General features: G+C 37.5%; 1 protein-coding gene across 6 annotated transcripts in view; it reads right to left on the minus strand.

Annotated features, from left to right (window-relative positions):
- Window positions 1–295: 295 nt before the first annotated feature.
- The window catches only part of COP1 (COP1 E3 ubiquitin ligase), a 231047-nt gene continuing 218987 nt past the window's right edge, over window positions 296–12355 (minus strand). For all 6 annotated transcript variants that reach the window (XM_069546126.1, XM_069546133.1, XM_069546127.1 and 3 more), the window contains 2 exons: window positions 2743–2787; window positions 296–630 (listed from right to left, as the gene is read on the minus strand). In XM_069546126.1, coding sequence (XP_069402227.1) covers window positions 613–630; window positions 2743–2787 — 63 coding nt within the window. In that variant the 3' untranslated portion in view covers window positions 296–612. The remainder of the gene's footprint in view (window positions 631–2742; window positions 2788–12355) is intronic.

The raw sequence follows: 12355 nt of genomic DNA on the forward strand, positions 1-12355 counted from the left end.
AGATCCAGAGGGACTGAGGAATATACTACTTGTTGATGATATAACTCTGGTCAGAGGATGAAGACAGAACTTCATAAGGTGAAGTTAATAATGTTCCCATCGATTGTAAACATTAAATTCACTGAAAAGAATCCATATGCTTTACATTTATGTTAATATGCATAATTCCAAAGAGGTAGGGAAATATGGATCTCACAAATTATTCATCAGTATATTGAAATTCAGGTGTGCTCTGCTTCTTGAAAAGACAAAGTTATCTTTTGCCACATTTTGACAAAAAGGTTCCCAGCTCAGCTGTGGCTCAATAAACTTTTATTATTTTTTTGTTATTTATTTTTATTCAAAAGAATTTGTTTCCCTATCACAAAAATTAGATAAGCATACCACCAACAGCAGCAAAGTCCGTAGAGTTACATTGATGGTGGAGAGTTCACTGGGTATTCCCAATGTCCCGAAGGTCAAAAGGAGGAAAAACAGGGAAAAAAAATACTCAAAACAAATCCAAAACCCATGGTGACTTTGGGGAGAGACATTGCAGGATCTGTCTTCTCGTATTGTCGGCTGCAGATGTATTTCAGCAGGATCTAGTACAGTTTAACTTGAGCAAACCCTTCATACCAACTCTAGCACCTAATAGGGAGAAAAAAGAATCAGTATAATGAAACAGTTTTACAATACGGAAAAAATTTAATCAGTCTTTATTACATTGTAAATAAAGAACTAAACCCAGTAATCATTTTCCAATTGCTAAAATGCCAAAGAATTTGAAGGGTTTAGACATTAATCCATTCTTACTTTCAATCTGATAGTTGCATGAACTCTTTCAAGTTAGTTATCTCTACAGTTAGCTAGGGTGCCTTCGAGATAAACTAGATAAAAAATAAAGATAAATGACTGACTGATGCACAGCGTGAATATGATGTTTTTAGAATATTATGTTGGTATCTTTCCACAATCATAAGAAAAATTTTAACTATTACTGTTTAGAATTTTAATCTATTTCTTGCATTAACAAGCATCTCATGGTGATCAAGGTATTCAAGACCTAAAATCCAATCTTTCCCTATTGCTTCTTCTATTTTCTAGTCAACTGTCTGGGTGTCAAGATATTTTGTTAGCTATTAGAGTAGCACCTTATCATACAAAAAAAATTGTGATATTGCTAAGACTAAAAATAAGAAAAAGCAATGATCAGTTATAAAAAGAGTAGGAGAAATGGCTGCGAAAGGACACTGAATGTGAGGACAATTATGAGTACCATCAAAAAGGATCATGTCAGATGGAGCCTGTAATTCTAGGTGGCTAAGCATTAAAGGAGCAACTTATAGCCTGCTGTGCTAAGGCTTGAGTTATACCTGTGCTGCCCTAACGCTTTTTGTCTTTACATCTGGCAAGCACGTTACTTTACATAAGAGGTCAGGGCTGCTGAACAGAAATCTTAGATTTATCACTGAGATTCTATAAGTATGTATGTAGCTTTGAGCTTTGGCCCAATTGCCTCAAGGGCCAAACATGTAGAAGAATAAAGTACAGCTTTTTCAACACAAGCCTTGCCATGAGAATAAAGAGAAACTGAGAGACTACAGAATCACTTAAAATGGAGATTCTAAGATCTTCTACCATCTTGTATGAGGCTTCCATCACATAGCACTGGCTTTGTCCATGACTCTCTAACAAGGTTTCCCAAATAAAAGAAACCAGATATATAAAAAGAAGTATACCACGTAAATTAATCTGACCAGCTAATAATGCTGTTCTGCTTTGCATTTGCTCCTTTCATCTCTGTAGGACAGTGTGTGAGGCTTGGATTTGCTCTCTTGATTACTGGGTCATTCTCCACTCAGGATGAATGGAAGGAAGCCATGGCAAAATTAATGTTAAGTGGCAGAGAAATAGATACATCTTATTTTAAAAAATGCATTCTGATACTTCTATATCAGCAGAGAATATGTGGAAAGAACTGGTACCCACAGTCAAACCCATGTAGTAAAAACCCTCTCCAAGATGATGTTTTGCTTAAAAGCTCACTGCTTAGCTCAGGATTTATTTATCCAATGTACTCTGCCTAAGTGCTGAGCATCCCTGGTGTAATTAGATAAATTTTTTTATTTCCTAACTACCTAGAAACTAACTAACTACCAAGAAAAGTATCTGGAATACTATATCTGAATTTGGGAATGAGACTGTGAATGAAGAGACTAAATCAAAGTTTTCAGATTATACCAATAGCATGATCACACGACCAGTCAACTTTCAACAGAAAGGTAGAATTCCTTTTCTTCCTCTAGCAACTGAGGAAAAATCTGTTTGTCAAGATAAAGGAAGAAAAACATGAGGGAGAAGAATACAGTAAGAGTTAAAGACATTTTGAAATTTGCTAAGTGTCTAAGCATCTGTTGCTGTATCTTGGATCCTGTCCCCTGAACACCCAGAGGGATAGCTGCACTGGCGTAACAGAAGCTGAACGGTGAATGGCCCATGGTGAGTGCTGAATAGTCTTCATCTGGTTGTCATTCTGACCACCTTTCAGACCCTTCAGCATTTGTATAACCTCTAACAAGTACCATCATCTTCTCCAAAGTTGCAAGCTACCTATTCTTTTCCCCTTCAATCAAAGCCATTTCCAAGCAGATAGAGACTCATGATTTGGCATGCTCTCTAAGGCTTAGTACAACTCTATATTTCCACATTATAGTTATAGTCTGCTATAGCCTAAAAATGGAGATGTATAAAATAGCTTACCTTAATTGTACCCTGACTGTTAGCAGCAATCAGCACATTGGACTCCTAGAAAAGAACAAGAACTTTTAGAGTACAGAGAAGGATTTCCTGCAGGGCAGCCCAGGAGAATAATTTCCTCTTCATCCTTCTTTCTTTCACTTTACCCAAAGAAACCAATACAATCTAAACTGGAGAACCAACTTTAACATGCTTTTAACTATGAATTATAAATTCAAAATCCCATATTTTGAGGATTAGATTTAATAAAAAAAAAATACAGTTGGAAGCAGCGTAGGAAACTTTCAAATGTAAAGAAAAGTAAAAGAGAAACAGACTGCCATTAGGAGGAAAGCCAAGAGAAACAAAGACTGAAGCAAAGCACAAATAATAACCTGAGAAAAGCAAAGCACACAATTCTTTCCATAGACAACTTCCCCTTCATTCATTTTATCCCTTAAGAAACCAGTAATTGGTATACATCTCTATGTATAGCTATTTGGTATTAGGAAAACAAAATAAAACAGAATGTGAATATTCATCTGGAGACAGATGGCTATCTTTCTTTTCAACTATTTTATCTCTCACTATATGCATTTTAAAAACCTTGGTGATTACTTCAAATAGAATGCATGTGGCAACACATTGTTTAAATATTCTAAGCCTTAAGAAAAAAAAAAAACTATTTCTCTGGAAAGCAGAAAGGATGGAAAAGGAAATAGACAAGACTGAGTTTACCAGAGAGAATCTCACTGAGTAGGAAGAGCTGGGACATGCCTTCTGTTGTAAAGAGTCTAATAGGCTTTGAGCTTTGGAGTGTATACAGGTCTTTTTGTTTTTCAGAGGAGACAGTCAGAAAGAAGTAAACAGATTCAAAACTGCCATAGAGGCCATTTAACCGATGTGAAGTCCAAGTCCAAATAATAGCTCTCAGAAACAGATAAAGTGGTCACACTTCACTGAAGGATGGGATCTGCCTGAATATCCTACAGGTGTCATCAGAAAGTGATGAAAAGAAAGAACACTTTAGATTTGTATTCTGGGAAAGTTACTGCAACCGATCTTGAGTTAAACCTTAGTTTCTGAGATGCAAAGCATCTGTGCTCTACAAATGTCTATATTTCTATCATTTAACTTTCTCTTGGATTGAAAGTAAAGTTACCTTTGAAAACTGTTCACCTTGCTGCTATTGGTGTAGGAGGAAAAAAATTATCTCTTCTGCTAATCCCAAATTTGGGGGATCAGGCTATTTCTTGGATGCAGTCAGTGGTGACAGAATCAATGGTCAGTGGTATCAAGAAGGAATAAAGAGGACTTCCCTTGGATAGGAATCCGCCTGCCAACGCAGGGGACGTGGGTTCAATGCCCGGTCCAGCAAGATTTCACATACCTCAGGGCAACTAAGCCCATGAGCCACAACTCCTGAGCCCACATGCTGCAGCTACTGAGCCCTGTGCCCCTAGAGCCTGTGGTACGCAGCAAGAGAAGCCACAGCGACAACTAGAGCACAGTCCCCACGTGCCGTAACTAGAGAAAGCCTGAGCAGCACTGAAGACCCAGCACAGCCAAATATAAAAAAAACAAGACATAAAAAGGAAGGACTAAAGACACGCTTTTTCTGGAAGTGGGCATGGGAATTGCTGATGATAGGGTTTGGAACACAAAACCCTCAAATATGGCACGTGGGCATATTGGATATTTCAAACTAAAGGATTTCAAGAAAATGGCAGAAGCAGGAAGGTTACTCTGCCCTTCCACACCTCCTTCCCTTTCCCCCTAAAACAAAATTCTCATGGGGGAAGTGTCCTCCCTATACCAAGTAAAGGAACATCCCTATCTCCAACAACAAAGGAACGCTAAGAACAATCCGAGTTTCCTGCGGCTTACTACTCCTGAGTACAATTACCTCATACTCCCTAACCTGTCACATTGCTTCACGACCCCTCACTCTTCAAAACACGGCAGAGAATACACAGGTCTACTTCCCTGGGTCTTCATTTCCTTATGGAGGCTTTCATGTCATGTAAAACATATTAAATAAATCTATATGCTTTCCTCCTGTTAACTTGTCTGTCAGAATTTAAAGACCCAGTCAAGGACCCTAAGAGAGTAATGAAAAACTTCTTCCTTCCCTGTTGTTCAGTTGATAAGTTGTGTCTGACTCTTTATGACCCCATGGACTGCAGCACGCCAGGCTTCCCTGTCCTTCATCATCTCCTGGAGTTTGCTCAAATTCATGTCCATTGAGTCGGTGATGCTATCTAACCATCTCATCCTCTGTCACTCCCTTCTCCTCCTGCCCTCAATCTTTCTCAGCATCAGGGTCTTTTCCAATGAATTGGCTCTTCACATCAGGTGGCCAAAGGACTGGAGCTTAGGCTTATTTCCTAGCTGAGCTTTTCCCTTAAATCAGCATATGAGAGTTGGACCATAAAGAAAGCTGAGTGCTGAAGAATTGATGCTTTTGAACTGTGGTGTTAGAGAAGACTCCTGGGAGTCCCTTGGACTGCAAGGAGATCCAACCAGTCAATCCTAAAGGAAATCAGTCCTGAATATTCACTGGAAGGACTGATGCTGAAGCTCCAATCAATTGGTCACCTGATGTGAAGAACTGACTCATTGGAAAAGACCCTGAGGCTGGGAAAGATTGAAAGCAGGAAGAGAAGAGAACAACAGAGGATGAGGTGGTTGAATGGCAACACCGAATGAATGGACATGAGTTTGAGCAAGCTCCAGGAGTTGGTGATGGACAGGGAAGCCTGGAGTGCTGCAGTCCATGGGGTGACAAAGAGTTGGACATGACTGAGTGACTGAACTGAACTGAACAGCACATATATTCTTGAAAACAGTAACGTAGGAAAATAGCATTCACTATCAGAATTAGTTTCAATATCCACTTTGGGGAATTATGGGCTATCACTGGGACTGAATGTGCACAGAGTTAATACATCCATATGGGGGGGTGGTTGCGATAGAGGGTATTCTCAAATCCCTCTTATTTATCTACTCTTTTAGTAAACTAAGTTCAGAAATTGGCTGGAGTGAGTTTTAGGCATCTTTAGGGAATACAATAAGTCACTGTGAGCTTCTCAAGAGGCGGAATTTCTATATGTGCAGCAGAAAACAACAAAAAGAGGCACTGTGGTATAATGCTATTTCTTCCGAGCAAGAACTTTAAACAAGCTGCTTAAAGCTAGATGCAGCAGTCACCAAGAATTGCTCCCTCTGCTACGGGAACACACAACATCAGGATAATGAAAAGTTTATGGCCCAAAGCTACCTCTCTTTCTGCCATTTTGGTTTGAGTCATCTTCCAATACAGAAGAAAGTAGAAAAACCTGGTGGAGATGAAGACTCATCCTGAGGGGAATCCACCTCAGCCAGTTACAGAGATTATTAATTACACAACATAAATTTGTAATTCTCCAAAGGTTGGAAGAATCTCTGAAAATACACGGTATATTACCATACAGTATGAAATTGTATGTTCAATATAAGAAAGTTAACTTGAAACACTTTTTCCTGTGGAGACAGATGAAATATCTCATTTACAAATAAGCTAACACAGAGAGTGATTCCCCAGTTGGAACTGTCTTTCAGGACTAATATATAGGTAACTGAGTCCTAAGAACTTTTAGAAACACTCAAAATTATTAAACATGACAAAAAATAAAAGAAATATAACAGGTTCACTTCTCACTATGCCCCTCCCTCCAAAGCAAACAAATGCATTAAAAAGGGATTTAGGATTAAACTGTCTTTTAGAAAGGCAGATATTAGCTTAAGATAAATGAATTTTTACATGCAAAAGAAAAATAAAACCAGGTAAAACCTCTTCAGCATAGAGGTACAGAGGTAATAAGTACAAGGTTATTACCATAGCTTTTGAGTAATTCTTGTTTGCATTTTGAATGACTAGTAATTCTTGGCTGTAGCCTGCCAGAGCGCTAATGTAAATAAATAAGTTCTGGCTCAATGTGTTATTTTTGCTCGCTAAATAAAATAAAAATGCCAGTCACTAGTTCTCATTATTTTCTCCCTCTCAAAAACTGGCAGTTTTCCTACAAAGACTTCCTCAAGGTTAAGACAATAATGCTCCTACTATTTTCTTCTTAAGATAAAGAGATTAAAAAAGACAATGGAAAAATCAGCAGCAAGTCTTTTACAAAAGTAGAAGACAAATACATAAGCATATACCAACTTACTGAGAAAGCCGGAGATAGATACCACAGTAACTTACACTGAAACAAAACTAGCGTCCACTGGAACTGTTTCTTCTTTGCCAGCTTGCCTATGAAAGAGCTACCATAGCTACTACATTAAAATCCTGAGCAAGTTGAGAATTGACAATTACTCATTTAGCTTGAAACTGGAGGATATAGTCCTAGAGATAGTCATAATTGATTTTAAATGTGAAGTTGCTTCACTGGATGTATAAATATGTGATTAAGAAACTTCTATTTCTGGCTGGTAACAGAATGAATGGAATGGATTTGCCCTCCTACCGTAAACAGGTAGAAAACTGAACAAAATATAAAAGACAGCACTGGACAACAGGCAGAACAGGACTGTGATTACAAGAGGAGAAGCAAAAAAGGTCATCCTACAGTCACCTCAGCTTCCTGTCTGGAGGCCATTTCTGGACCACAGAGCAAGGGAGGGGGATCCAAACAGAACAGAGAGGAATCTGCGAAGACCACAGCAGGTAAGGTGAGGAGGCAGAGGTGTAAACACGGGGTGTCTGTGGAACAGCTGGAATTTGTAGGGCACAGTACCACAGAGGAGAAAGCTACTTAAAAGTACAGTTCCAGGAATCTGTATTGGGGTGCCCTTGACTGTACATCAGAATAACACACCATGCGCTCATAGGGTGAAACTACACAAAGCCAGAAAAATAACAATGAAAAGGGAAAGTACAACCAGTGAGAATATAAAACATTATCAAATGCTAGAATTCACACAGGGTTAGGAGATGTCGGGGTTTAGACAAACCAGAGTGAAGATAACATTCAGTGCCCCCATTTAATAGAGTCCTCAGAGGGTCAGGCCTTATCAGCAGGCCTAACCTAGCCTGAAAACAAATGTTCCTCTAGACCAGGGATTAGCAAACTGATCCTACAGACTAAATCCAGCCCAACCTCCCTGCGTTTTAAGCTTCACTTTTAGTAGAACCCAGCCACAGGCATCAGTTTACAATTGACTCTGGTTCCACATCTGTGGATTTAACCAACAGTGGATCAGAAATATTTTGGGGAAAAAAAATCTAGATACTTCCAAAATGCTAAAGTGAATTTGCTATTTGTGGCAACATTTGATTTACAACTATTTACAAAGCATTTACATTGTATGAGATATTATAAATAATACAGAGATGACAAAGTATAAAGGAGGATGTGCTAGATTACATGTAAATACTACGCCATTTTATACAAAGACTTGAGTGTCTATGGATTTTGTATCTGTTGGAGGTCTTGGAAGCAGTCTCCTGTGAATACCAAGGATTGTAGGTAAGTACTGTCTATAGCTGTTTCTGCACTATAGTAGCAGAATTGAGGAACTGCAACAGAGACCATATGGCCTGTAAAGGCTAGAATATTTGTGATGTGGTCCGTTAAGAAAGAGTTTTGCTAACTGCTACTTTAGTTATCCTAATAAAGTTTAAAAACCAAGCGTCAAAAGAATCAACTGTCTCCAAAAACTCAACTTTCTGTCAAAACAAACTTTAATACTCTTAAAAGAATTAAACAAAATCTAGACACTCAACAATAAAGCATTCACAATATATAACATTTTAGAGGCAAAAATAAGCATGAAAAAAATTTCAATGAGTAGAACCAGATGTAGAAATGAAAATATAATAGAAGTGACAAATGAAGACTTTAAAGTAAGTATGCTGCTGCTGCTGCTATTTATAATTATATTCAAACGTGTAAAGGAAACAATGGTTTTAATGAGAAAAGAAATGGAAGATATAAAAATCAAATGGAATTTCTTCACTTGAAAAGGATAGTATCCAAAATGAAAAATTAATTGGATGGGCATGACAATAGATAAGACAGTGAAGAATAAAGTAACAATAAATGTGGCAACACAGGGAAAAAAAAAAATCAAAACTGACACAAAAGCTGGAAAGAAAGAAATAAAAAAAATTAGTATTTACGTAAACAATAGGACAATATGCAATCTAATAAATGTTAATTGGAATTTCAAACAAAGGAGAAGGGACAGAAAAGGTATATGAAGATATAAAACTAAAATTTTTCCAAATGTGAAAACCCATAATCTTAGAAGCTTAATATTTAAGTAGAAAAAGGTACAACACTAATATATTAAGATACATCACAAACTACTGAAAATGAGTAAGAAAGAGAAAATGTTGAAAACTGCGAGAGGAAAAACAGGACACATTGTGTAAAAGAAACAGAGAAGAGAGATCAGAAGGGGGAGCGTCCACATCCTATCAAGATTCACGCAGATCTCGCGGAGCCTCTTCCCCAAATTAAAATGCTGACAGCATTCTGACGGGTGTGAGGTGTGATGTCTCATTGTAGTTTTGATTTGCATTTCTCTAATAATGAGTAATGTTGAGCATCTTTTCACATGTTTGTTAGCCATCTGTATGTCTTCTTTGGAGAAATGTCTGTTTAGGCCTTTTTCCCACTTTTTGATTGGGTTGTTTGTTTTTCTGGCATTGAGTTGTATGAGCTACTTGTATATATTAAAAACTAACCCTCTGTCCATTGCTTCATTTGCTATTATTTTCTCCCATTCTTAGGGTTGTCTTTTTACCTTGCTTATAGTTTCCTTTGCTGTGCAAAAGCATTTAAGTTTAATCAGGTCAGGTCCCACTTGTTTACTTTGTTTTTATTTCCGTTACTATAGGAGGTGGGTCATAGAGGATCTTGCTTTGATTTATATCATCAAGTGTTCTGCCTATGTTTTCCTCTAAGAGTTTTATAGTTTCTGGTCTTACATTTAGATCTTAAATCCATTTTGAGTTTATCTTTGTGTATGGTGTTAGGAAGTGTTCTAATTTCATTCTTTTACATGTAGCTGTCTAGTTTTCCCAGCACCATTTACTGAAGAGGCTGTCTTTGCTCCATTGTACCTTCTTGCCTCCTTTGTCAAAAATAAGGTACCCATACGTTCATGGATTTATTTCTGGGCTTTCTATCTTGTTCCACTGGTCTATATTTCTGTTTTTGTGCCAGTACCATAATGTCTTGATGACGGTAGCTTTGGAGTAAAATCTGAAGTCAGAAAAGTTGATTCCTCCAGCTCCGTTCTTCTTCCGCAAGACTGCTTTGGCTATTCAGGGTCTTTTGTGTTTCCATAAAAATGGACACTGGTCAGAATGGCCAGTAACAAAAAGTTTACAAACAATAAATGCTGGAGATGGTGTGGAGAAAAGGGAACACTCTTGCACTGTTGGTGGGAATGAAAATTGATACAGCTACTATGGAAGATAGTATGGCAATTCCTTAAAAAACTAGGAATAAAGCCACCATAAGACCCAGCAATCCCACTCCTAGGCATACACCCTGAAGAAACCAAAATGGAAAAGACACATTTCCCACTGTTCACTGCAGCACTATTTGCAACAGCTAGAACATGGAAGCCGCCTAGATGTCCATTGACAGATGAATGGATACAGAAGTTGTGGTGCATATACACAATAGAATATTACTCAGCCATAAAAATGAATGCATTTGAGTCAGTTCTGATGAGGTGGATGAACCTAGAACCTATTATACAGAGCGAAGTGAGTCAGAATGAGAAAGGTAAATATTGTATTCTAATGAATATATACAGACTCTAGAAAAATGGTACTGGAGAATTTATTTACAGGAGAGCAATGAAGAAACAGACATAGAGAACAGACTTATGGACACCAGGAGAGGGGAGGAAAGGGTGAGATGCATGAAGAGTAACATGGAAACTTACATTACCATATGTAAAGTAGATAGCCAATGGGAATTTGCTGTATGGCTCAGGAAACTCAAACAGGGGCTCTGTATCATCCAGAGGGGTGGGATGGCGTGGGAGATGGGAGGGAAGTTCAAAAGGAGGGGACATATGTCTACCTATGGCTGATTCATGTTGAGGTTTGGCAGAAAACAACAAAATTCTGTAAAGCAATTATCCTTCAATAAAAAAAAAAATTTAAAAAAAAATGATGACAGCAAAGCCACGGGAAGACACTCTTCTTGCCTGGTAAGAGCTCAGCCAATGAGAGACAGGCACAGCTCAGCTAAGAAAAAGTCATGGATTCTTTTGTCTGCTGTAGCTCTCCCGACTTCCTTTCCCCCTCTACAAGAGTTCTCCTCTCCATTTTGCTGGAGACTTGCACATGACTCAACATAGCTGCAGACTCTGAATTGCAATTCTTTGATGATGCTGAAGAACTCATTTTTGTTGGAGAAATAGCTTTTTTATGTTAACAATTACATATAGAAGTACAAGGTCACCAACTGCCATCAGAGGTAATTTAAGCCAATAAGACATAGCTTTTTTAAGAGGATGAGGAAAAAACCTATCAACCTAGAAATATTATATAAAAAGAAAAATATTTTGACAACTAAAGCTAAGAAAGCAGCATAGATGCACTGTAAGAACTGTTTCAGGAAGTTCTTATAAAACATGAAACCTTAAAGCTAAACAAAATGATGGAGAGTGCTAGAAATGATTGATATGTGGTAAACAGAAAAGATGTTTGCTTTCTTGTTTTTTAATTTTCTTAACAGATAATCACCAATTAAAGCATAAATAATAACAATATATTATGCTATTAAAAATAGAAGCAACATGTCAGCAAAAGTATACAGGATAAAAGGGGTAGTAAAAAACAGAAGAACATTGGAATGGTCTGTGATATAAGTGGTATATCTGATAACAGATTGCGATAAGTTAAACATGAATATTGTAAACCTTAGAGAAACCACTAGAAAAGGAAAGGAAATAGTACAGCTACTAAACTACTAAAGGAGATAAAATGAATTATAAAATAATCAATTAAAAAATGAGAAACATGGGCACAAAGAACAGATAGGCCAAACATACAACAAATAGCAAGATGGGAGACGATACCTAACTAGACTGACAAGTAAATGCAGCTGGTTTAAATACTACAATTAAAAGGCAGAGATGATAAGACTTGATAAAAGAGCAAGTTTATGTTGCCCACAAGACACACACTTTAAAGAAAAACAGATATTTTTAAAAAGAGAAAAAAAATACACTATGCAAACATTAATCATAAGAAACTTGGGATGGTTCTACTAATATCAAAAGTAGACTTCTGGGAATTTGCTGGTGGTTCAGCGGTTAAATTCAGTGCTTTCATTGCCATGGCCCACATTCAACCCCTGGTCAGGGAACTAAGATCCTGCAAGTCACAATGAACAGCCAAAAGGAGAGGGGGGGAAAAAAAAAAAGCAAAAAACCCATAGAAAGTAGACTTCAGGACATGAATATGACCAGGAATTAGAGAAACATTCTATAATTAAATAAGGGTTCACTGAAAAAAAATCCTAAATGTGACTATATAAATAAAATACAGCTTCAAGAATTGAGAACAGGTAGCTCCACACTTGAGTGTGCAGATTTCAACACTCATCTGTCAATAATTCAAAGAACA

Source organism: Ovis canadensis, chromosome 12, assembly GCF_042477335.2.
Source record: "Ovis canadensis isolate MfBH-ARS-UI-01 breed Bighorn chromosome 12, ARS-UI_OviCan_v2, whole genome shotgun sequence".
NCBI lineage: Eukaryota > Metazoa > Chordata > Mammalia > Artiodactyla > Bovidae > Ovis > Ovis canadensis.